This window comes from Wyeomyia smithii, chromosome 1 (genome assembly GCF_029784165.1).
Source record: "Wyeomyia smithii strain HCP4-BCI-WySm-NY-G18 chromosome 1, ASM2978416v1, whole genome shotgun sequence".
NCBI classification, from domain to species: domain Eukaryota; kingdom Metazoa; phylum Arthropoda; class Insecta; order Diptera; family Culicidae; genus Wyeomyia; species Wyeomyia smithii.
The window spans coordinates 72,056,704-72,084,159 of record NC_073694.1 but is presented as its reverse complement, the minus strand read 5'-3'; the positions used below and the strand labels follow the sequence as shown (position 1 = coordinate 72,084,159).

At 36.3% G+C, this 27,456-nt stretch overlaps 1 protein-coding gene across 4 annotated transcripts in view; it reads right to left on the bottom strand.

Annotated features, from left to right (window-relative positions):
• Positions 1 to 16,796, bottom strand: part of LOC129732183 (uncharacterized) — a 29,299-nt gene extending 12,503 nt beyond the window's left edge. Inside the window, exons 1-2 of one of the 4 annotated variants that reach the window (XM_055692775.1) lie at positions 16,312 to 16,792; positions 8 to 844 (exon numbers count right to left, since the gene is read on the bottom strand). In XM_055692775.1, the coding sequence (XP_055548750.1) occupies positions 8 to 844; positions 16,312 to 16,329 (855 nt within the window). In that variant the 5' untranslated portion in view covers positions 16,330 to 16,792. Of the gene's footprint in view, positions 1 to 7; positions 845 to 12,635; positions 12,892 to 16,311 lie in introns of those variants that run through there. The other 3 variants (XM_055692803.1, XM_055692796.1, XM_055692785.1) reach the window with 3 other exon arrangements.
• Between the last annotated feature and the right edge of the window lie 10,660 nt (positions 16,797 to 27,456).

Below are 27,456 nucleotides of genomic sequence, written 5' to 3'. Positions count from 1 at the left end.
ACTCTACCTCATGCTTGAATAGCATATTATTATTCCAACAATCACCATGGCAGATCACAGCGTACGGTTCAGCGGCTTCCCCAAGAGTCAGATCTTTCACCATATCCATAAACTTGCCATCGAGAGCTTTTTTAGCTTTGGCATATACGTCCGATTCTTTCTCCGGATCTAAGGTTTCCAATGCCCTGGTAATCAACATACCGAACCAGACCTCCATTTGTTCGTCCACTTCGCGGGATGTGAACAATTCCGCCATTCCTCGAAATCGTTCAATTCGTTCCGGTTGCTGATCTTTCAGTGCAAAAGAAAGTGCATGTAATCGGCCCAACGCTTTAATGACCATGCAGAAATGCTCTACGCTTAGCTCCTTGTGCCGGTCGAACATGTCAAAGCCATCTTCCTTTAAATCTCTCATTAGAATGACCTCTTCGCATTCGACAAGGCAGGTTCGTAGGCAGCGTGGGATCTGGTTGAATGCTTGCTCTCCGTCCGTAGTATCGATGCCCTTTTCCCGCTGAAACTCTTCCATCATTGGGTATATCTCAGTGTAGAAACTAATCTCGCGCTCGAAGCTAGGTCGCGCGAAGAACTGTTTTCGACGGGCTTCACTCTGCGGTGGTAGCTTGGCGATGATGTTCAAATGTTTCTCCGTTCGGCGACACTCGGCCCGACCTCGGAACACTATTCCGATATAGTTGTCACCTTTGCAGGATCCAGCCGTCAGGCTGATGGTGACATCGTCAGAATCTAGTTCCTCACGAGCCGCCTCTTCAAGCAGCTGCTGGCTTGAGGCTACCGGTAACTTGCCGGTCGTTTCGTCGGTTCCGTCCAAGCACATGATGACCTATGCGGGGAGAAAAGGGTATGTGTTTAGTTTGGTTTCCTGCTTTGATTTGAACAGTTTACTACAGGCTAGGAGTATTTTCATAAAATTACTAGGATGATTGAAGAAATAGTAATTTCTAGTAAAGAAATCATAGTAGAGATTGCTTGCAGTCTCCGGAAACCTTTGGTAAAATGTTGTTGCTGCTGATGATGATTGTTGGGCGGTTTCGATTTCGTTCTCATACACCCAAGTCTCGTCACCGGTCATGATGTGCTGAATATATTTTTCCTCATCTAAAATGTGCTGGATTTGTATCAGTCGTAGTGAGCACTTCTTCGGATACAGTTTTGCATAGTTCTTTTCGAAGAAAATTCAACAATTTAAAAAAAAAGATGCATCTCATGCCCTAAACATCATGTATAATACCATGAGCGGGTTCGTTTGACATGTTTAGCTCACTAGCTATCTCTCTTACAGTCACACGGTGATTTTCTCGCACTATTTCCGTCACTTTTTCGATGTTTTCTTCGTTTATGGTTATTGTTGGATGTCGATCTTAGCCCGAAAAATAAAACCATATGACAGATCGCGCTCAAACTTGATAAAGTCTCGTTTATATTTAAACAGGAGGTATGCGAGTCCTCGCGATAGCGTCGGTTGAAATGGTGCGTTAAAAGTTATTTCAAACAATTTCAAAGATATACTAAAATCTTCCCAAATCAACTGTAAAGCATTCTCAGCCTTTCAAGAAGTTATATGTAATTTGAAAAAGGTTTTCAAACACGTTTTCACGGTGATGCAGAATTGCAAAGAAAAATCGAAAAACATGTCGCAAGCTTGGCTTAGCGTTAGTGTAAACGAGATTTCAAAAACAAAAACGGTTAATTACACTAAAGTCGCTTTTTACGCGGGGGATACGTGCCGCGTAAAAAAAACCGCGTGAATTCCGGAATCCGCGTAAAAAAACGCGTAAATTCCGGAATCCGCGTAAAAAAAACCGCGTAAATTCCGGAATCCGCGTGAAAAAACCATCGTTAATTTTGCATTTCGAGTGAAGGGAAGCCGAAACCCGGGCAAAAAAAAACCGTAAATTCCGGAATCCGCGTAAAAAAACCGCGAAATTCCGGAATCCGCGTAAAAAAACGCGTAAATTCCGGAATCCGCGTAAAAAACCGCGTAAATTCCGGAATCCGCGTAAAAAAAACCATCGTTAATTTTGCATTCCGAGTGAAGGGAAACCGAAATCCGGGCAAAAAAAAACCAGTAAATTCCGGAATCCGCGTAAAAAAGCCGCGTAAAAAGCGACCTTAGTGTATTCTTAAATGGTTGTTTTATCCTCTTCAAAGTAATCACAAGGCGTTGCACATATGTCAACGTTTATTCTAATCATAGCACTTTTAGAAGGGCGATTACGGTTAGGGTTTGCAATATTCCCGAGAATAGATTTCCCGGAAAACGGGAATGAAAAATCTCATTTCCCGGGAACTCCCGGGAACCGGGAAAGGAAAAAATCCATAGCAAAAATGAGATTTCAAATAAAGTTTATTAATAAAAAGTTTCAAACAATCGTTTACAATTTAATTATGAATTGAAGAACAAAATTTATTCAAGTTCACTCCAGAAATTCATGAACAATCGTCTATCAATCGCCTCAGTTCCGCTCTTAGAAACTGAAGAGTCCAATACTTTTAAAGCATTTTTAAGATTTTAAGATTTTAAAGCATTTGAATGCCTTCGCAATTAATGTGAAATCGCAGCCACGACCCAAGTTACACTGACTGAGTTTTATTAATTAATTGATTTCTGGTCGCATTGATTTACGGGTTTCAATTCTTTTTTTTTTATCAATTTACAGGTTTCAAAATTTTTTGTTAATAAACAAAGAAAAAATCAAGCAACTATCCGCTTAGTAGTAACCTCACTAGCAAAAAAAGATATGAAACAAAGAAAATATTTCTTAATTTATCTTTTACTGAATAAGACATCATATATTTTTGACAAATAAATTAAGCAAATAATTTGATATTACACGGCAAGCAAATATTGATCGTCGTTTCAAGCAAATATTTGCTTCGTCTAATGCACACTATGAAGCTGCTCTACACTTCTACGACGTAAGTTTCGTGTTTTGATACGAAGTTTAGTTTTATTGCAATATTGTATGGAAAATTTTCCGAGGAGCTCGGGAATCCCGGGAATCTATATTCCTATTCCCGGGATCCGGGAATCCCGGGAAAAGGCAATTCCCGGGAAATCGTTCCCGGGATTGCAAACCCTAATTACGGTATAGCTCTTCGATTTTTTTTTTCCATGACTTCAGTTGTCTTAAATGGTTTTAATTCTATGAAGGATTCGTTTGAATTCGCAATGTGGTGTTGAAAATTTATATGCATAATTAATTAATGCACGCGCATTTTTTTAGCGTTATCATTAAATTTATTTTTCGCAGCTGAAATTTGTGCTCACCCTATCTTCTTCTTCTTCTACTATATAAAAATGGAATTCCGTAACGCTTGATCTTATTGATATTATTCCCTCCGTCTCTGTGGTGTACAGTAATCATCATCATTTGAAATCGTTCTAAATCAGAAAAATAAGCGGTGACATAAAGGTTTTTTAACCGGAAAATGTTCGCTGATGTTCAGGAAAGACATTTGGTGAAAAATAATTAGTATCTGATTACTACAATTTGAGATATTATTCACAAATCTACGTAAAACATGCAAAATTATGACTTTTCAAGCTGAATTTGCCACTAAATCAAAATTCAAAGCGATGACATGTGATTCTTTTTTCATGAAAATGTTTGTTAATGTTCAGGAAAGACATTTTAGGAAAAATAATTAGTATCTGATTACTAAAACTTGAGATATTATTCACAAAACTACGTAAAACATGCAAAATTGTAACTTTTTGTGCTAAATTTACTTCTAAACCAAAATTCAGAGCGATGACATGAGATCCTTTTTTCATTAAAATGTTTGTTAATGTTCAGGAAAGACATTCAAGGAAAAATAATTAATAGCTAATTACTAAAACTTGAAATATTATTCACAAAACTACGTAAGACATGCAAAATTGTGACTTTTTATGCTCAATTCGTCTCCAAATCAAAACTCAAAGAGAAGACATGTGATTTTTTTTTTTCATTAAAAAGTTCGTTGATGTTCAAGAAAAACGTTCGAGTAAAAATAACAGGTATTTGATTACTACAATTCGAGATAATAATCACAAAACTACGTGAAACATGCGAAAACATGACTTTTCATACTGAATTTGCCTCTAAATCAAAATTCGAATCTATGATCTGTGATTTTTTTTAAGATGAAATTAAGTAAAAATAAATAAAATTAAGTACCTGATCATTTGAAATTTAAATAATTTTAATAAATCTACGTGAAAAATGCAAAACCAAGATTTTTAGGCTTAATTTGTCTCTAAAACAAAATACAAAGCGATGACATGTGATTTTTTTCAATGAAATGTTCGTTCATGTTCAGGAATGACATTTGAGAAGAAATGTTAGGTTTCTGATTACTGAAAATGTAGATATTATTCACAAAACTAAGTAAAACGTGCAAAATCATGAATATTTAGGCTCAATTTGTCTGCAAATTAAAATTCAAAGCTATGATATGTGATTGTTTTCCAATAAAATGTTAGTTAATGTTCAGGAAAGACATTTGAGAAAAAATAACACGTATCTTATTGCTAAAAGCTGACATATTACTCAAAAAACTACGTATGTTCGAAGCATTTTCAAAGATGATTTTCTGCATGCAAAGAAACACCTTAAAATTCTCTCTGTGATTTTTTTTGAAAAACATATAATACATGCAAAACTTTGACTTTTTAAGCATAAGCTCAAGTCGCATCTAGATAAAAATTCAAAACGATAACATGTGATTTTTCTTTCAATAAAATTTTCGTTGTTTCTTCAATATTTCCAAATATTTTTTTTGAAGAAAAATCTATGTTTGAATCAGTGCGAGTCGAGCATAAAAAATTTACATTTCTGATGTATTCGTAGATTTGTGAATAGTAACACATTACGGGATTCGATTTACTTTTCTACCTTTACCCAAACTAGATCTTGGAACATTTAGCTGGAGGAAAGGTCCCATTTGATTGGTTTGAACATAGATTAAGAGGCGACTTAAGCATTGAAAGTCATTTTTTATTTTCTATATAGTTTTGTGGATTAAAGCACAATTGTTAGTTATCAGAAAACCTTCACTTCTTCTCAGACGTGTTCCTTGGACACCAACAAACATTTTCGTTTTGAAAAAAAGCAAAAGCATCTCTTGAGATTTCATTATAGAGGAGAAATAAGCATGAATGGTCATGCTCAATTCTTCTTACTTACTCGAATTTCCTAAAAAGAGGTTTTACTGTAAACGATTGTCAAATAGCCTGAATATCACCCAGTATAGGAATATTCGAAACTGGGATGACTCCACACAACATTATCCAAAACGGCGGCTTCCGGCTTAAGAAAAATAACCTAAAGTGGTATTTGGCCAACCATTTCAATGATTCCGAAAGTGGAACTTCATACGTCGTTTGGAAATCCAATATGGCGACTTCCAGTTTATGTGTGTTCTGTTCTCAAAATATTGTATTTTAAGTTTTTAAGTATTTTAAGTAAGTTGTGCTAAAGCAGTAATGAATTATAAAAAATGATTCTTGAATTTAAAACCTTTGATCCCGAGCATCGCCGGGAACGTTCAACTAGTACTATATAAAAATGGAATTCCGTAACGCTTGATCTTATTGATATTATTCCCTTCGTCTCTGTGGTGTACAGTAATCATCATCATTTAAAATCGTTCTAAATCAGAAAAATAGGCGGTGACATAAAGGTTTTTTAACAGGAAAATGTTCGCTGATGTTCAGGAAAGACATTTGGAGAAAAACAATTAGTATCTGATTACTAAAATTTGAGATATTATTCACAAAACTACGTAAAACATGCAAAATTATGACTTTCTGTGCTAAATTTGCCTCTAAATCAAAATTCAAAGCGATGACATATGATTCTTTTTTCACTAAAATATTTGTTAATGCTCAGGGAGGACATTCGAGGAAAACTAATTAGTATCTGATTACTAAAACTTGAGATATTATTCACAAAACTACGTGAAACATGCAAAATTATGACTTGTTTTGCTTAATTCGTCTCCAAATCCAAATTCAAAGCGATGACATGTGATTCTTTTTTCATTAAAATGTTCGTTGATGTTTAAGAAAAACCTTTGAGAAAAAATAACAGGTATCTAATTACTAAAACTTGAGATATTATTCACGAAACTACGTAAAACATGCAAAATTATGACTTTCTGTGCTAAATTTGCCTCTAAATCAAAATACAAAGCGTTGACATATGATTTTATTTCACGAAAATGTTTTTTAATGTTCAGGAAAGACATGTGAGGAAAAATAATTAGTATCTGATCACTAAAACTTGAGATTTTATTCACAAAACTACGTAAACATGCAAAATTATAACTTTTTATATTTGATTCGTCTCCAACTCAAAATTCAAAGCAATGACATGTGAATCTGTTTTTCATTAAAATGTTCGTTGATGTTTAAGAAAAACATTTGAGAAAAAATAATTAGGCTGATACAAATTTCGGATTCTTTTTATGTCCAAGGTTATCAAAGTTAGCAGAGGGGGTGGCAAAAAATAAATAACACCGAGACGAAAAAAAAAGAAATATCTTTGATCAAAGTTTGTGTGCAAGTTATGACGTTTGTAACTTGCACTCAAAATTACGTTGAAAAATAACACCTTATTATTATTATTATTCATTTCGCTTGCCTTTCGACGACACTCTCGCTGTCACCTGACTTGTTTGTTGCTAAATTAAGCATTTATGCTGTCGGAAAACCAATGAAATGAACAAAACGGTTTGAGCTTTTTTTCTTTTCCTTCCAATATTCAAGATTTTTGAAGGGGGGGGGGGGTGACATAAAATGAAAATAAAATTTGTAACGGCCCTAGTATCTGATTACTAAAACTTGAGATATTATTCACTAAACTACGTGAAACATGCAAAATTATGACTTGTTTTGCTTAATTCGTCTCCAAATCAAAATTCAAAGCGATGACATGTGAGTCTGTTTTTCATTAAAATGTTCGTTGATGTTTAAGAAAGACATTTGAGAAAAAATAACAGGTATCTGTTTGGAAATCAAATTCGAGATATTCTTCACAAAACTACGTGAAACATGCAAAATCATGACTTTTATGCTGCATTTACATCTAAATCAATCGAAGCAGTAATCTGCGATTTTTACTATAATAAAATGTTCATTGTGTTAAGGAAACATATTTTAGGAAAAAATTATAGGTATCTGATTATTTGAAATTTAAATATTTTCCACAAAACCACATGAAAAATGCAGAACCATAATTTTTTAGGCTCAATTTGTCTCTAAATCAGAATTCAAAGCGATGACACGTGATTTTTCTATAAAATGTTCGTTGATGTTCAGGAATGACATTCGAGAAGAAATAATAGTTATTTGATAACCGAAAATAGAGAAATTATTCAAAAAACTAAGTAAAACATGCAAAATCATGAATATTTTGGCTCAATTTGTCTTGAAATCCAAATTCAAAGCTATGATCCATAATTTTCTTCCATTAAAATGTTTGTTTATGTTCAGGAAAGACTTTTGAATAAAAATAACAGATTTTTGATTACTGAAAATTGAGATATTATTCACAACACTTCGTTGAACAAGCAAATTCATGAATATTTGAACTCAATTTGCCTCTAAATCGAAATTCAAAGCTATAATATGTAACTGTTCTTCATTGAAATGTTTGTTAATGTTCAGGAAAAATATTTGAGGAAAAATAATAGGTATCTTATTGCTAGAAGTTAAGATATTACTTTTAAAACTACGTATCTTTGAAGATGATTTTCTGCATACAAAAAACACAGTAAATTACTCTTTTTGGAATTTATATATATTAAACATATAATACATGCAAAATTTTGACTTTTTGAGCATGAGCTTAGTTCGCCTGTAAATAATTTTTTTTAAATAAAATGTTCGTTGTTCCTCCAACATCTGCAAATATTTTCTTGCAGAAGAATTTATGTTTTATTTGGTGCGAGTCGAGCAGAAAAAAAAATACATTTCTGATGTTTTTGTAGTTTTGTGAATAGTATCACATTACGGGATTCGAAATACTCTTTTACTTTTTCTAAAACTAGATTTTGAGACATTTGGCTGGAGGAAAGGCCCCATTCCATTGGTTTAATCTTTTTTTAAAATTTCTACGTAGTTATGTGGATGAAAACGTCAACTTCTTCTTGGACACCAACAAATATTTTCGTTATAAAAAATTCAAATGTTATCTCTTTAGATATGATTATAGAGGAGAACTAAGCATGAATGGTCACGCTAAATTTTTCTTACTTTGATTACTTTCTTCTTAAAATTTACATAAAAAGAGGTTTTACTGTGAACGATTGACGAATATCCGGTTAGCACCCGAGTGTGGTATATTGGGAACTGTGATGACCCTACACAACATTTTTCAAAATAACGACTTCTGGTTTCAGGAAAATTATCTAAAGTGGTATTTGGCCAACCATTTCAATACTTCCGAAACTTCCGAACTCCATATGTCATTTTGAAACCCGAAACGGCGACTTCCAGTTTTTTTAAAACATCCCCAAATCACAAAATGCAATCCAATATGGGTATTCCCGTTCTGTGCGTTCTCAGAATGTTAAAGTACTTAAAGTGACGATGGACGTATAAGATGCGAAATATTTTTGAAGTGAGTTGTGCTAATAATGAAATGAATTTAAAAAAATGATTTCTAATTTTGAAACTTTTGATCCCGAGCATCGCCGGGAACGTTCAGCTAGTCGAATATAAGTAAGTTCATGTTGTTTCTTCGCACTATGAATCAGAGTGCTTATTCTTGCATTGCGATTATAAAAATTCGGGGTTGTAAAAATGGTTGGACTTTATCTGTTCAAGTAGAATTATCGGTAGTTTTAGTGCCAGACCCACAGCAGATATGAAGTAGTATTTTGGCTAGTGACACATTGACCAGTTTCGAGTTTGTTTTGGGTAAACTATTCTGTCGCCCTTCACTAAAAACTTGATTAAAATAATATTATCGGTTATTACAAAAGAAAAGATTCTTGCCACGAATTTTGTCAGATTTTTCAAAGCCAATGATGTAATGAAACGATTTGTTAGTTGCGCCCAAATCGCGAATCACTCCGGATATAGTGCTGGACCACAAGATTTAGAATGAAAGATTTCGCTACACCACTTCAGCGTTCAATCATTCCAGATATTAAAAAAAACCCTGTCTATCGCATTCGCTAGGTATGTCACTCTTTTATGGTGATTTTTTTGCCTACCGTTGGCAATCAAAGCATTAAATCATTCAATCACCGCGAAGGTCGAGTGACAATGCAAAAGCCATGCGGATCCGTAAAGCGTCGATATCACACAGATGGAGGGCCCCGTTAGATTCAAAATGTTTGCCTGTAGGTTTTGTCTCTCCATAGAAAAAAATCAATGACAAAGCTACTTTTTATAACGTCGGATCATTCTAGCACCTGTAGATTCACTTACACATCTACAAAGATAACAATGAAATAATAATAGTAGTTTAGTTTATAATGATAACGTGTTTTCAAAATTGGTATTGGTTATAGCTAAGTAAAGGCTTGCTGCTACATTCCGCTATAGGAACTTGACCTCCTGTGTTTTTTGTACACAAACTTCGCTGCCAACTATTAATGTACAGGATAATCAGTACGATTCTACTGACATTAACACTTCCTCCCGAGCCGGGGATTGACATAGCATACGATGACTGGCCAGCGTCGTACCTCGAAACCAGCTGGGAGAATATTGGTCAAACTGCAAGTGGATTTAAAGTTATTCCCGTTAATTTTCGCAACACTGCACTGTTGCACTGTTTCATCATAATTAATATATCAGTATGACTGGTAAAAAACACGTCGGCGCTGCTTTAATTACATCTCATTCGGGAACCACTGTCCGTCAAACGTGCTTCATTTGGCTCTGGTGTCAATTCATCTCCACCACGGTTTGTCCTCATTAGCATCTTCAACTAACTTGCGGCGCGTTTCACTTTGTTCTTTCTGTAGAGTTATTTGTTTTTATACTAGCTCATCATTACTCAATTGAAATGTTTGCCTGCATGATGAGTGTTTAGTTATATATGGTCTATTCTGGTTAATAATACTCCAGTGGGGAGCTGCTTTTTATAATCATAAAAACTTCATCAGTGATATGGCGAACTGTTTTTCAAGTTCAAGTTCGAGCAGACTGTGAACTTGTTAAATGACCGTCTCAACACAACACATCATTAGATTTCAAAGTGAGATTTATAGCAATCTTCGTTCAGTGATTTTTCAATACTAATTGTTTGAAACTGCCAATAAAACTGAAAGCTTCATCAGAACTTCCTGTTAGCCACTATGAGGTTACTTATCAAACAAGTGGTCCATATTTTCTCATATTTTATCTATTTATTTATTTTTAGGGGTAACAAACATATCCATAATGGTTTGACACCCCTACCTCTTCTAGAAGGGAGGGGTCACAAACAAATGAAACACAAATTTCGCACAACGCGAGAGCCAATCTAGCAAATACAACCAAATTTGGTATGTGAATTTTTTTGGGGGCAAGAATATGAAACATCACAACTCAAGTACTAATGGAGGTTTTTGGAAGCGAAAAATATTTTCATGGTGGTTCGACAGCCGTCCCTCTTCTGGATGGAAGATTTGATTGTAGTTTGGTTGTATCCCGTATCGGAAATCGACCTTCTGTTTACTATACACAAACTTCGCAGCCAACCGTTACGTGTATAGGACAATTGCGGGGCTAGCGTTACGATCTTACTGACACTAACAGTCTCTCCCGAGTCATGACTCGAACCTACGACGACTGGTTTGTTAGGCCAGCATCGTACCTCGAGACCAGCTTAGGAGGCTCGGGTCGATGCACAGGAGCCAAAAATCGACTCCATACGCTATTTTTAAATTTAGGATAGAAACTTAGGGTTTCTAATATGGGGTTTTCCGGAAACAGAATGACGCCCAGGGGCCTGAAAATTTCTTCAAGTTCCATTTTGAAATCCAAGATGGTACTTCCAGTTTCTGGAAAACAGCGGAAAGTGTCTAAATCCGGTATTCCGGAATCGTAAAGATGCAATGAAGCCATAAATCGACCTCAGACAACATTTTAAATTGTAAGATGGCAACTTCCGGTTTCTAGGAAACAGTCAAAAAATGGCCGATTTCCCTCCAATATGAGTATTTTCAGCACCAGAATGATGCACAGAAGTTAAAAATCGACCACAGACACCATTTTGAATTTAAAGGTGGCGACTTCCAGTGTCTGGCAAACAGCCGAAAATGACCAAATACCATCCAATATGAATATTTCCGGAACCAAAATGATGGCCAGGGACCAGAAATTGATTTCACATGTCATTTTGAAATCAGAGATGACGGCTTGGTTTCTGGCACAGCCTAATGTTACCAAATACCAAATACCGTAAGGCACTACGATGGTTGTAAAAAAAGTTATTCGCACCTAACTGATTGAATGTCTGACGAACGGCTCGCCATTGAATTTTTCCAGCAACACTGCTGCAGCATGCATGAATTATTTTGGCGTGGAATCAAGCTTGAAAGTGTGATTTTCGCTAAGAATATCTTCGGAGAAGCCTCCTCCTTTTCGCATGGTTGAAAGTACAAAAGCAGCATGCTGCAGCAGTATTTCTAGAAAAATTCAATTGTGAGCCGTTTGTCAGATATTCAATCAGCAATTCATTTTTTTACAAGCATCGTAGCGCCTTACGGTCTTCAGAACCCAGTTCGCCCAGTAAAATTTCCTACAAATATATATATATATATATATATATATATATATATATATATATATATATATATATATATATATATATATATATATATATATATATATATATATATAAAATATATATATATATATATATATATATATATATATATATATAAAAATATATATATATATATATATATATATATATATATATATATATATATATATATATATATATAAATAAATAAATATATATATATATATATATATATATATATATATATATATATATATATATATATATATATATATATATATATATATTTATATATATATATATATATATATATATTTATATATATATATATATATATATATATATATATATATATATATATATATATATATATATATATATATATATATATATATATATATATTATCGATATATTTTTAGGAGCCAACTGGACATCTATAGAGAATAAATTTTTAAAAAGTGGATTTTTCCATATAAGATCGTATGGAAACTTCAAAAATCGGGCGCAAAAATATAGTTCCACCGATCGATCTAAAAAGTTTCACAGTTGTTATAGGACCCAAAAGGAACACGAAAAGTGCATGAGAACGAAAAAATAACGCCATCGCTTTTTTCCCATATTACCGTGTCCCAGTCTAATGTACACTTCGTATGAAATGACCCTAAAGTATTTCCGCGCTAAACGAGATGCGTTTTAGAATTATTATTTACGCGCTTTTCACATAATGTTTTCACTTATCGTTTTTTGCACAATTGACTGTTTCAAGTATTATTATGTATGGTCCTTACTTATAGTGCATTGCTAGTTAACATGCGTTTTGTCTCCTGCCACTTGACAGGAGACCACGTTGCTGTTGAATTTTAGAGAGCACTTGAACCAACCTGATATTTTCTTCCCAAACTGGCGATACTTTGATAAACTGCGTAGCTCGAAACACTGGATATTCTATTAGTTCTTTCAATTAAGCTCTCAACTAACGAACTAAACTGCCAATCCGAAGTCAAGGCCGTTTTTAAGCTGGGTCACTTTGGCTGCTGTGTTATCTTTGGATGCGCGTGTGTTTGATTTTAGAACGTTGCGCAAGCCGTCTTCCCAGCCAGGCTACCGACTGACGAATGTTTTGAAATTGAATCGCGAACAGCGACTTCGTACGGGAGAGTTGATGCTGGTTGGTCGTGCTTGTGTGTATATTGTTTCGGATCCATCCACAACCATCGCAGAGGTAATGGGGCAGATGAGAGCACGCTTCGCGTGTCCAGTTTGTGGTGATAACCGAAGCGCGCACTCTGCCAAAGTTTGGGTTTATGTTATTGCTCAAATTACTCAATTTAGTGAAGCGATTTTGGCTGCAAGCCGTTTTTTTTTCACACGAGCAGATTTGTGGTGGAGTGATTGCTTACTGTTTGTATTTTTTGGTGAAGGAATTTGTCGCACAGGCGTTTCATGTGCCAAGACAACGTGAACATGTGGTTGCTCGAAGAAGCAGGATTAAACTGTTTCGACGTAGTAGGGTGTCATGCTGAGAAAAGGTAACCTCAAAAATCCATTAACGACCTAACTACCATTGAATAGATTTCAATGAATATCGATTCTCCCAAAATTAGTGAAAAGTAGTTGAGTGGTGAAGAACTAGCTAAAAGATGAGTTGAGTAAAATCCGAAACTTTTCCATACGGAATGATCATTTCTCTAACACTGATAGTAAGAAATACGGAACGGATTCCTCATTTCAGAATTATATCAAACATCGCACAGTTGTTTGGTGTTGATAGAGATATCATTTTGGGATATGAGTTCAGTCCTTTCTCAAAAAGGATTATTAAAAGAGACAATTACAAAAAGAATAACTAAACTAGTAGAAAATGCGTTCTTTAAAATATCGAAAGTGTAATTTTTATTTGTTTGTTTCAGACGAAAACGTTTTTACAGTTCAGGGCTACAATTTACCTATCTAAGGATTTACGGATGACAGATGACACCATTTCAATCAAATAATTTCCTTATCCGATATTTTATTTATTATTTTATTTATTATACCAAACAACCGTATGAACTTACAGCTAAATCTGAATTGTTGGATTTGCGAAGTATCGTCTAATGACTGAATGAATAAATTTCTATTCATTTTTTTTTACTTGTCGCATCAATCATTTTCTAATGTTGATTAAACTCTGCTGCACTAATATTCATATTAAGCTGTGTGTGTACATCGAGTAGTCACCGCTAAAGCAACCACTGATTAAACTTACTAATTTAGTAAGATAAATCATCTATTGTGGAAATGATGGCCAATCACTGTTCTAACGACGCAGTGTCAATCAATCATAGGTAAGGTAGTTAGCGTCAACACATCATAGGTAGTTTGGCGTCAAAGAACTGGCACTGTACAACTAAAAGTGTTCAAATGGATTCACCCGTTGTTGACATGTGATGAATGATTACAAATAATAAATATACATAGCTTTTAAATGCCACACACAGGGATGCCAGGTCATTTTTTCAAATGTCCTAACGCTCCGCAAAAAAAATGTCTTCCACCCGAGATGCCGGGTGAAAACCGGCGGTCGACTGGAATAATTACAGGCAAATCGAAACATGTCGAGCAAAAAAAGCAGGTCGCCACCTTCGCAAATTATGGACTTTTATTGTTGTACGAAAACTAAAACAATTTTTAAAAAACTTGCATTAACTTAACTCGTATAATATCTCGAAGGTTTATATCTGATACCCTCAGTTATGTTTTTAAAAAAAAATGTAGATGTGGGAAAATTTTTCGCTAGAGCATTTAGGTAATGTTTGTACGAATAAATAGTCTCATCGGTGAACGGGGTCAAACGTGATAGATTCAGCAGTAATATAGAGAACAACTGAAAAAATAACAGGAGGGTTGTGTGCAAAGCCACGACCGCAAGGTTGAAGTAGAATACTTTTACAAGAAAGATAACCCGGCTGCTTGCGTGGCAGTCATTTTTTCTAGTAAATAAACGTTGACTAATCAGATCAATCGAATTTTGCGCTTCAACAAGGATTTACCATTTTCAATAATATAGTAAGTTGTTGGAACTTGACAATTTTTAAATTCTGAGATGAAATTTTTTCGGATGTCGTGCTCATGACTGAAGGAAAAGACAATTCATTAAGTTTTGAGACACGGAGATAAAGTAAAACTTATGACTTTTACAAATTCAAAAATGTGAATTGACTCATTAGAAGATATTAACTCTTCAATCAAGTTTTTATTTCATCCTGAAAAGGACAATTTGTTGTTCATTTTAGTATCGGAGAAGATGCCGATTACATCTTTGCGTTATCACTGACAGTGCGAATAAAGTATTCCTTGTGATAAAATAAGCAGTGAAAAGCTGATTCAACACTCAAAACTAGACGGCTCACGTGTTGTCAAAAAGAGTCAACTTTTCATTGAATGCATTTACTAGTGCCCACTATCGCACAGAGACTGCATTTCACTAAAGTGCCTCACTGCATCAGCCGCTATCTATGCTGAGATCCGCTGCAACTAATTCGCTATTCATAGCCATGCCACAGTTGTGGCCGCTATACGCTGCCATTGGTATCCACTGTCCCTCATCAGCTGGCCCAGCTGCTATCGTTGCTGGAATCCGCTGCAACTAGTGCGCTATCCATTGCTACACCACAGCTGTGGCCCCTTTCCGCCATCGCTGGTATCCACTGCACTGCTAGTGCTGCTGCTAAGGGAGAACGACTGCTGTTGTCGCTGTCTAGAACTATTATGAGCGGCTTGGCCGAAACAGGCTCTTATATAGGCCAAATAGCATGTTTTCCATTGCAAGGTATATGATCCTGTCGACCGGGCTTGGAAAGCAATCATATAACGACCAATCAGAGATCGAATTTTTCGTTTTGACAAGGCTAGACTTTTTTCAATAGTACAATAGTGTGAATAATAAAATTACAATTATCTTCTTTCGGGAAGAATCTTGGAATATTTTCCAATCTATTGCTGCAAAAACGAAGGAAATCCATCGAATACTAACCGATTTATTAGCATTTGAAATTGGACATATTTTGCTCACTTTTTCCGGTTTTAGATTTTCATTTCACATCCCTATGTGCCGAACTTCCTGAGAGAAGTATTCTACTTCAAAAAAAAAACATTTTAATTAATAATTCAGTTTCGATTTAATACTACTCCAACTGGAAATACTCGGGTACACGTTTTGGTCACAAGTATGTACAACGTCAAATAAAATTGCTCGATCATTTTTTGCTACATAGTAAATCTCGGATGCAATCTCTGAATAATACAATTTCATTTTACTATCGACTGTTTGCAAAACAACGGTCGGCGGCACGCTTGCAAGCTTAATAAAATGACCCTGCTTTTGAGTAAAATGTCAAATCATGCTATTAAGAAGCGTGCCGATTGTTTTTTTTTTCGAGTTTCTATCTTATCATTGGTAACCTCCTTATATAGACATAAGAAATTAGACAAACGTTAAGTTACGTTCATCTTGTTATCACTGGCACGACTAGAGTGTGAATGTTACGAAAAAACAAAAATGCTCTTATCACAAACCTCATCGTAGCTAGACATTATACGTTCCGCTAAATCACCGTTTTCTTCTGCCTTGTTACCTTTATCACCGACACTTTAAATTGCACTGATCATTCAATCATTCACAGTGAAATGGCGGCAGAACTCGCATTGGCAAACACTAGGAAGAATAGACTTGCGGTTATCCGTTCAGATGGCTCTTATTTATAGACTTCGTTCCGCAATTCGGTAAATGATTCGTCGCTTGTGCGAATCCTCCGGATCCGGTTTTTCATTAGGTTAAATACAATTGATGGGTGCAAACCACAGACCTGTAGAAATGCGATTCTTCCGAGCGTCGCCGTACTCAAATTTCATGTCGAGTCACGTGATAATCCATTGTTGATGTTCGAAAGATGTAATTTGCTGGACACAATCCAAAATTTTCAACATTTTTTTAAGGAAGTGCCTTCATGCTCTGTGATGTTACCGCATGTATGTCTGATTGATGGTTTCTCAGCACCGGTCTTGAAGCGTATGCTAAAATAAAATCTTATTCAAAACGAATATTCACGTTAATTTTTCTAACGCTCGTTCACATGCACACTTGAACTTGATGATCTCGTCTGTGGGTTCTTTACCTATTCTAATTCGAAAGAAATTGTGTGCGAAACTATGCCAATTCAGCCGAAGCAATTGAATCAATTCTCGTTAGATTGCTTCAGAGCGCCTAGAATACGCTGCCTTTTCGCGCTGTCCTGGCCTTGAGCGTTAGGATCGCTTTTTCCCCTCTTTATTGTCCGTTACACAGCGGTCGAAAATTGCCATGGAATTGTTTTAATATATAATGTGATGTTGAGCTTATTTCTGTATATTTTTTAATCGAAGTCAGAAATAAGAGTTAATATGGCATTCCTTTACTCAGATGGGTTTATTCCATCATTGCTAGGACCCTCAACTTAGAACTTAATTATTTTAGTCCGGGAATTCCAACAGTGTGTAATGTGAATATTCGAAACTCTAATCGATTTCCGCAATGACTGATGTTACTAAGTCTATGTTACTTAGAGTAGGAATTTAAAACTTCGAAGATTGTCTCATGTGCATTAATTGCTTTTGTATGAAAATACAAACATTTTCAGAAAAACTTCCCCTGTTCACCATTACTTTTTTCTGTAAAACAAAAATTTTAACAAGTCTTGAAAACTTCGGCGAAAATATTGAATTTACTCAGCTACATTGTAAATGTTTTTTTAGTGTAAAAATTAAACTGTTTATGGCATCTTTGATGGTGGCCTGTTTTTAGAACAATCCTATACTAGATTTACATCAGCAAAACTTGAAAAGAATTAGCTAAAATGGATTAAAATGTATAACTTTACTGTTTAGATCAGGTATAAGACGTAATTTCGGCACAACATCGGCGCAGCAGTGAATGTGTTTGTTCCAACGGTTTGATTCACCACCGGAAATGCCTTTGAAAATGCATTTACTAGTAGGCTAAAGATATGATCTTGGGGACGGGTTCCTGAGAAGTAAATCATTTTAACAGTAAATTTAATTTCTGTCATTTGCTAAGATTTCTGTCTCAATAAATTATTGTTCATACCACTGTGCGTATATCGAAACAGCTGCATGCGTAAATAAGTGAACATCTTTATCTATAAAACTTGCCGTTGCGGTTACAACTAATTCGAAAAACACGTGATCTTATCTGTCTGTTTACTATTTTCTCTTTCTCGGTTACCCTCAGGCTAAAGAGCGCACTCGCACACCGGGTAAAAGCTACGTTCCCGGGGCGCTGAAATCGAAGAATCTCAACCCGAAAACACCCAAATCGGCGGTGAAACGACCTCTGCCACCGGGTGGCGGTTCGTCAGTGAAGAAGGTACATAGCAACACCTTTTGCACTCCCAGCAAAATTCGTAAATTGGACTACGGAAAGCTGAACTCAACTGTTGCACCAATTCCGGCGGAGATCAAAGTGGTACCGGAACCAAAACTAGTGACCCCACCTACCAAGGCTGCTTTCATATATCTTAAATACCAATATAGTTCACTTACGTGAAATTATGAAGACAAATTGAAAATGACAGAAGCGTTAGTCACCTTTTCGACCGCTAGGTGCGCCACTTCTGATTTTGTTCTACACGACATGCGAAAAAGAGTAACTTTTAACAATAATATTACCCTAATGGGTACACTGAAAAAATGCACATTTAATTCTGAAGTGGAATATTTTTAAATTAATTTTAATTATTTTTAATATTTTATAATAATAAAGTTCGCCTATGTATGAGGCAATCCATGGGTGCTGTTCCACGGTTTGTACGTTTGTCGACCTCCGACAATATTTTGAGTTGTAAAATGGCGACTTCCGGTGTCTGGAAAACTGCCGAAAATGACCAAATACCACCTAATATGAGTGTTTTTAACTAGAATGACGCTCAGAGGCCAGAAATTGTCTCCAAATGCCAGTTGAAAATCCAAGATGGCGACTTCCGGTTTCTGAAAAACAGCGGCAAATGACCAAATATGGGTATTTCCGCGATTGTTATGATGCACTGAAGCCACAAATCGACCTCAGACAACATTTTGAATTGTGAGATGGCGGCTTCCAGTGACTGGAAAAGAGACGAAAATGACCAAATACCACCTAATATGTATGTTTCTTTAACCAGAATGACGCTCAGAGGCCAGAAATTGTCTCTGAATACCATTTTGAAATCCAAGATGGCGACTTCCGGTTTCTAAGAAACAGTGAGATATGACCAAATACCACCCAATATGGGTATTTCTGAAATCGTGATGATGCACTGAAACCACAAATCGACCTCAGACAACATTTTGAATTGTAAAATGGCGACTTTTGGTGACTGGAAAACTGCCGAAAATGACCCAAAAACAACCAAATATGGGTGTTTCTTTGACCAGAATGATGCTCAGAGGCCAGAAATTGTCTCCAAATGCCATTTTGAAATCCAATATGGCGACTTCCGGTTCCTAAACAACAGTGGCAGAAGACCAAATAACACTCATTATGGGTATTTCCGGGATTGTTATGATGCACTGAAGCTACAAATCGACCTCAGACAACATTATGAATTGTAAGATGACGACCTCCGGTGAATGGGAAACTGCCGAAAATGACCAAATACCACCCAATATGGGTATTTCTTCAACCGGCCGATTTCCATCCAATGTGAGATGCTTCGATACCAGAATGATACGCAGGAGCTAGAATCGACCACAGACACCATTTTGAATTCTAAGATGGTGACTCCCGGTTTCTTGAAAACAGCCGAAAATGACTAAATAACACCTATTATTGGTGTTTCTTAAACCAGAATGACGCTCAGGGGCCAGAAATTGTCTCCAAATGCCATTTTAAAATCCAGGGTGGTGACTTCCGGTTTCAGGAAAATAGCCTAAAGTGACCAAATACCACCCAATATGAGTGTTTCTTTAACCAGAATGGTGCATGTAGCTAAAAATTGACCTCAGACACCATTTTGAATTGTAAGATGGCAACTTCTGGAAAACAGCCGAATACTACGACCAATAATTTCAAACGATATAAACAAATCGCAAGAAATCAATGAATTTGGAATGTTGAAAATTATTAAATTAAACACAAAAATAGGCGGGACGAAGTTTGCCGGGTCAGCTAGTAAATACATAAATATGCTGGTTAAAGCAAAGCTGCAAGTGATCAATACGAAGATTAGAACTAGAAAGCAAAAAATTTGGATGGATAAAAAAAAACAAAAAAAACTTTCAAAGCGAAGAAAACTAAACATTAAATAATAGTTTTTGCATAACAGTTGTTATCACTAATTATGTTTGTTTTGTTGAACATCTTTTATATATAATATAATAAAGCTTTTAAACCAATTACAACATTATATGTATCCATACTTAAATTGTTAAATTGATAGAACATTCGAGTGTTATCTAGGCTTAAAGTTGCACAACAACCATATACGACTATTGACAACCATTGTGCGGTTTCTCCTTTTATCTTCTCCACGAGTAATTGAAACCTTCATTTAATTGTACACTTCGTGGCCTGATCATTGAGCTTGAGCTTGACGGCCGCACATTTCGTAGTTGCTTCCCGTGATGGATCTGAGCTAGTGAAGTTACACAGGGAACCACGTATATAGCAACTTGGGATTAGTTTACCATTTACACGTCATGGCCTGATTATTTGAATATTTCTTCTTAGTGCCTCGGTAAGTTACATCACATTATATTATCAATATTTAACTCCCGGGATGGCGTCAGTTTTACATACCAACAATATACGCACGAAATCTGCAACATATTTTTTTCTGTGAAAGTATGAAATTGAATCAACTAAATCTAAAATTGAGTAAATTCAGTTGCGTGTGTGAAAATGTCGGTCACACGCTCACAGAAATTCAACAACAATGCACAGTGGTACAGTAAGGCAATGTAGGCGGACATGAGTTTTTCGATGCGATTTTGTGGTTTTAGAGTAAAATTTTTTCTAAGAACTTGTTTCTTATATTTAGTCTATTTTTTATGTGCAAATGAAAATTAGAGTGGTCCTGAAATCGACTAAATAAAAATACTAACTTTTTTATTTGCAGAAATAAATGTATACATTCATCGGCACAGTTGTAGATCAACTAATTTTAAGCAAATTTCGGTATTTCTTCACAATATTTATACAATATTTGTTCTTCCATATGATACAAAAAAAAATTATTTATATTTGCCCTAAACGGAAACATCAATATATCAAAAGGGTCTATTTTTAAAATAGAAATAGTGAAGAGTCCATCTGTACAATATATCGACAATGTTTTTTCGTCAAAATTGGCGTATTTTTGATTAAAGTTACCGAAGAAAACTTTGTTTTTAAATTTGAATTGAAAAATAGAGCGAAAAGGCTTAGAATTAGTTGATTTACAATTATTTATGCAAATAAAACCATGTTAGTTTGTTTTTATTTCGTTGATTTTAGGACCACCCTAATTTTCATTCGCACATAAATAGAGAACTATGTATAAGAAACAACTTTTTACAAAAACTATGGCTTTAAATCGCAAACCAAAATCGCAACGAAAAGCTTATGTCCGCATAAATTGCCTTACTGTACCACTGTGCAATGAGTTTAGTTACCTTTTTCACCACAAGAGGGGGTGTTCCCTGTCTGTCTTTACGGAAATAAATGGGATATTAGAGAGTGAACTATATTGTTATTTTAAGATATTTGAATAAATGCTTTGGCCCATACGTGTTCAAATTCTTTATATTTGTCGGATATTATTTCTTCAGAAGTAAAGTCTACATTAATGGCAATGAGGACTCCACCGCCTGACTTTTTTGACTGGTAGACAAATTCCGATCGTGCCGGAATACATTATAATTGTTTCCAAATACTTCTTCGCTTCGCTTTCGTCCCAGCTACTTTCAGTTCCTAAAATTATTTTAAAAGATGACGACAATAGATTTTGTTGAATTTCTTTCATTTTGCTTGGGCTTTTCATGCGATTGAAATTCTGACAATAGATAAGAATTTCAGTCGCATTCTGTCGAGGAAGCGAAGAAGTGTTAGTCAAGTTATTACTTATGTTAAAATATAATGGTTCTGCCTCCGGAGAGGGCGTCCTTACTTGCGAAAATTTGTACTGAATTTATTTACACTTTCGCGAAGTTGTTGAAGACGGTGCGTGCGTTCATTTGATAAAAAATGACGATATGATTGAAGGTCGGCTACTGCTTCGGCTGGCGTGAGTCCATATTCCTGATTGACTTCAATAAAGACGCGTTGGAGTTGTTCTGGAGATGTCGGCAGTCCTTCGGATGCGAGAAGCATTCTTATACTGGTTGGTGTCATTCCTTCTACGCATACAGATGATGGTTGGTCCTTCATGTATGCGAGATATAGGCGTGTAATATGCATTACTTTTGGGTCGCGGAGTCTAGCCTTCAAAAAGCGCTCGTCGCCATTCGATGATCGCTGCGTAAGTCGGACGATTGGTGGACGCATGGGGTCATGTTCAAATTGGCTGTCTTGCGGTGCTGATTGTATGCTGGCAGGAGCCGGTGCAGAATTTTCATTGTTAGTTGCATTTTTTTCTGTCCGATATGGGTTGATAGTTTCGCCTTTTTGGAAATTTATAAATTTTGATGTTATGTCTGAATTCGGCGGCCCAGCAAATTGAACGCGTGCAGCTGCCAGGAGGTCTTTGTCCGAGGGTAGTGGTTGTTTTGGCATTTCAGCAATTTGAGTTTTTTTTTGAGTTGCAGGCGAAATGGTTTATTCCGTGTTTATAGGTGTTGTTACTTATGCTGATAGGGTTTGAGTTTTCCTGCTGACGTTTGCGTTGCTGCATACGCTTACGAGCGGCCTTTTCTGCTTGCTTTTCCTGCATGCGTCTTTTACGCTGTCTGGCGTCATATTCAGTCCAGTCGCGTTTTCATACTTTTTTATTGCCAATTAGGCGCCAGCCTGATGTGAAATTTGGAGTACGGTGTTCTTCTGAGTCCGATTCTGGAAGTGGCAATGGAAGGCGAAGTTCTTCAGCCAGACTGGAATGATTGTCTGTTTTTGGCTGGAGTGAATTCGATTCTTTGAGCGCTTTTAATTCATTGATTAGTTCCTGCGCCGTTGTACTGCAGTTTGTTTTCTTATTTTGTATAGCTTCTAATTGGTGTTCCATATTGTCAATTTTTGATTCTATATTAGTAAATGCTTTTTCCAGGTGCTGTTGTATGTTCTTTGTGTGCTGCCGATTTTCTTTGCTAATGTCCGATATGTCCGATATGGAGTCATGGCCAAGTTCGCCGAACAGCGTCGAAATGCGATTTATGGTTTTTGCCGACGCATTGTTTGTGTTGATATTTACTTTTTTAATTTCCGTCTTCAATTCAGAAAGCAGTGTATTGATACTGTCCAGTGTGTCGTGCGTTACAGTCAGTTTAGGTAGTTGACTGATTATTGAATGATTTGATTTGATTTGTGATTCAATACTTTCTGTTAAAATTTTCTGGTGCTGGATGAGCTTCTTCAGTTGGAGTTGGTCCATGAATTGTTCCTGGCATTCTATGCATAAGGGCAGCGTAAATGAACGCAGTAGTTCTTCTTGGTTTCTACGGGTTCCTACGCAGACAGCGTGGAAGTGCCTTTTGCATATTCCTTCGCATTTCCACAGGAAACGGTTGTCGGTCGAAGTACAGTTGGTTATGCCACACTTTTCCATAGCACTGATTAAAAATTGTTACGCGGCGAGTACGAATTGTCGAGAAAAGGTAAGTTACACGCGGTAGCGCGACGGTCAAAGACTGTTTATAAATAAATAAATTGTTGCTTACGTGCACTCGCGACGCCGTCAAGGTGTAAAAAAAAAAATACAAGTTAATTGCGGAGCGAAATGAGAACGCGTCCGCGCCCGATGACTGTTCGTGGCGAAAAAAAAATTCCAATTTCAGTTGTTCAATTCAATATCCGATGAAATGTCTGTTTATTATCTGATGAAGCTCTTATATAAGCCAAATGATGCATTCCCAATTTACTAGGTCCATAACTCTGCTGACCGTGCTTGGGAAAGCAATCGTATAACGATCAATCAGAGGTCGAATTTTGTGTTTTGATAAGGCTTAAGAATTTTCAATAGTACAATAGTTCGAATGATAAAATTGCAATTTCATGCATTTGGTAGGAATCTTAGAAGATTTTCTAATCGATTGCTGCAAAAACGAAGGAAATCCATCGAAAACTAACCGATTTATTAGCATTTGAAATTTTTCTCACCTTTTTCAGTTTTAGATTTTCATTTTACATCCCTATGTAGCCGAACTTCCTGAGAGAAGTATTCTACTTCAAAATTAAATCTTCATTAATTCATTTGTTGTCCTTATCAGGACAATTGTTCAATTTATCATAGGATGTAGTGTTTATCTTACATCTTTGTGTTACCTTGACAGTGAGGACTAAGGCGCATGGTCAACACAATAAGAAAGGTGTTTTCACATTGAAAACTAGACACGGCTTTACTGGAGGAAGTGTTGGCAAATGCATCTACCGCTAATACCGCCGCTATCATACGAAAGCGCGTCGTTTCATGTGGGGAATATCAACAACGAAAAATGACGCGCGTCTAAGCATAACCCGAACTGTTTCGCCGTGCTGCTTCCATTTACTTCCACATCGGTCTCAGGGAAGTACCGGCTGTATCTACCGCTGAGGCTGTCACTATACTGCTATTGGTACCAAAAGCTATTAACTCTTCAAATAAGTGTTTTATTTGTTCTCAAAAGAACAATTGTTCAATTCAAAATCGGATTCACGCAATCGCATCTCTGTAATATTACCGAAAATATTCTTCTGAAAAAAATGATACAACTTTCCCATTAGGCTTCTGCCATAATAGATGCGAAAAGCGACGCGAACCGATTTGCTCGGCTGTAGGTTAATGTTCAGCCATCAGTAGAGCTGTACATTAACCTACGGCCGAGCGTATCGGTTCGCGCCGCTTCTCGCGTTTACTATGGCAAAGGCCTTAGAAAAAGTTGCTGGCTGATGTATTCACTTCATGCAAGCCTGCTGCTGATGCTTCCCGCTACCACACTGAAACAGCATTTTAGTGAAGGAAGTGTCGTTGCATCAGCTGACCCTGCTACTATCGATGCTGATATACCCGCTGCAACAGCTACGCTATGCATAGCCATGCCACAGTTGTGGCCGCTATACGCTGGCCCAACTGCTGAGCAACTGCAACGCTATCCGTAGCCATGCCACAGTTGTGGCCGCTATCCGCTATCGATGGTACCCACTGCACTGCTCCCGCTGCTCTAAGGGAGGACTGCTGTTGTCGCTGTTCAGAACTATTATGAGCGGCTTCGACTAAAACAGGCTCTTATATAGGGATGAAAATAGGAATGAATTATTTTTCGTACGTGGTGGAATGATATAACTTGAAAAATATTTGTGACTTCATTCTGGCTCAGAGCGATCATTTGATAAGCTTCACCTCTTTTTTCAGTTTCTAAAGTTTTTCCTCAGTTTCGTAGCACGGATGTACAAAAATGATTTCTTGTGGACATTCTGTCGAGCCGGATCGATAGCATTCTTATTGAAGCAACAAAATAACATGTTTTGTGTCGTGTTGCGCAGCTTGGTTGAAGAAAATGTTCCCGTCCCCGTGTCGTATGAAAGCAGATTATTGCGTGTTTGACATTGCCGATGGTAACATGAGTATGAAGGTCAAAATTCTGCTGAGGTATCAAAATATAACCGTTTTAATTTATGACGCAAGAGCGTAAGTGCTGCATTTCTGTTATCTGCTGCCATCCAGCACGAGAACAAGTATAAATTATAACTGGTCCTACTCAGGGCCACCAACACGTTCTTGAGGCAATGTTGATTTTTTCCACGCTTGCTGAAATTCGCGGTTTTCCGTCTGTTACACACGATGAAAAATTTTAACTACTTCAATCACACAGTTGAAGAGCACCAAAAGGTGCTATTATATTTCACAACAGTAACAACACTGGCAGGTTTGTTCAATTATCATCATTCCGGATAACCATTCGCCGATGATTCTAGATCTTCCGTTTTCTCTAGTAGAATTGCCTGCCATTTCCAATAATTCTGCAGCTACCGAAAACTCCATGACAGCCGCCAGATAGACAGGTGCTTAAGTATCAACGCGCCCAGAACGATCAGCAAGAAATTGAAACTTTTCTCTCTTCTTCACGATCAGCAATCAACGTCCGTGTGGTATCGGCACAACCATGGAATGTATTATACATAAAACACAAAGCGCGCATTCTTAGTCAACTAGGTATATTCTGTCGACCTTGTTAGGGATAGAAGCATTGTGCGACCAATCAGAGGTCGACATTTGCGTTTCGACATAGCTTGACAATTCTCAATAGTACAATCGTTCGAACAATCAGATTACAACTTTCTGCATTTGGACGGGTGCTTGGTTGATTTTCCAATCGATTACTGCAAAAATGACGAAAATCGGTTGGAAACTGACTGAGCTTAAAACGGTTGAAAATGGACAATTTTTGTGACGCTTTCGATGTTTTTGGTTTTTGAAATTGGATCCCTGTAATGAAATTGGTTCCCTGTATATGTTGCCGTAAGACGTTATTCTACGTCAAAAAAAGTTCATACCGTTTTGTTAATATTATTGATTTAATTTAGCAACAAACAAGTCCAGTTACAGTATAAGTGTCCTCAAAAGACAAGCCAAATGATTAATAATGATAATAATGTGGTATTTTTCAACACATTTTTGCATACAAGTTACAAACGTCGTAACCTACACACAATTTCGTATGAAAGCTATTCCTTATTTTTCTTCTCAGTGTTATTTATATTTTGCCCTCCCCTTAGCTAACTTTGATAACCGTGGACATAAAAACTTTTTAAAATTTGTATCAGCCTTATTTCAAATTATGAACTATCTATCGATTACAATTAATTTTAAACATTTCTATTTACTCCTTTTTTCAGACGGTTTGCTTGGTTTGCTGTTTGCTTTTAATTGCAAAAAAAAAAAAATAACAAAGACAACATGCAAGCACCAGTTACCCAATTTTGAGTAAATTTGCCGCCATGATCAATTTAATTCTACTCTTTTTTTTTTTGACGTCTTTGAACAACTGAACAAAAAAAGATTAAAATTCAACTCATCCGCTGAGTAGCCCAGAGTGAGCGTGTATCCTATTGCTGTCAAATCTCATATTGGGAGATGGAAAGAAACACTGACTCAAGACAAACACCGCGCTAGAGCTTCTATCAAAATTTTATAAACAAACAGGGTGATAAAACTTGGTTTCGAAAATTTTTCAGAATTGGTGGTTCTATCACAGACAAACAGACATGCCACTCGATGACGGTTTCATCGACCAGAAAAATAACGATTATTTTGAAATTTTGCTGTAAGCATGCGTGCAACTCATTATTCAAAGACAAAAACCATCAGTAATGCCGCTTGTGTCGATTTAAACAAGCATGCACACCAATTAGCAAAGACAAAACTTTTTACGAAAATAAGTTAGTAGGAAATAAGCTCACATGATGGCGCATGAGTGTAACGTTTCGAAGAAGGAAGAAGATTTTTCAGCATTTTTGTTCGGAGAGGCACGTCTGTTCGTCTGGGGTTCTATCATAAACACGGAAAATATATATAAATTGTG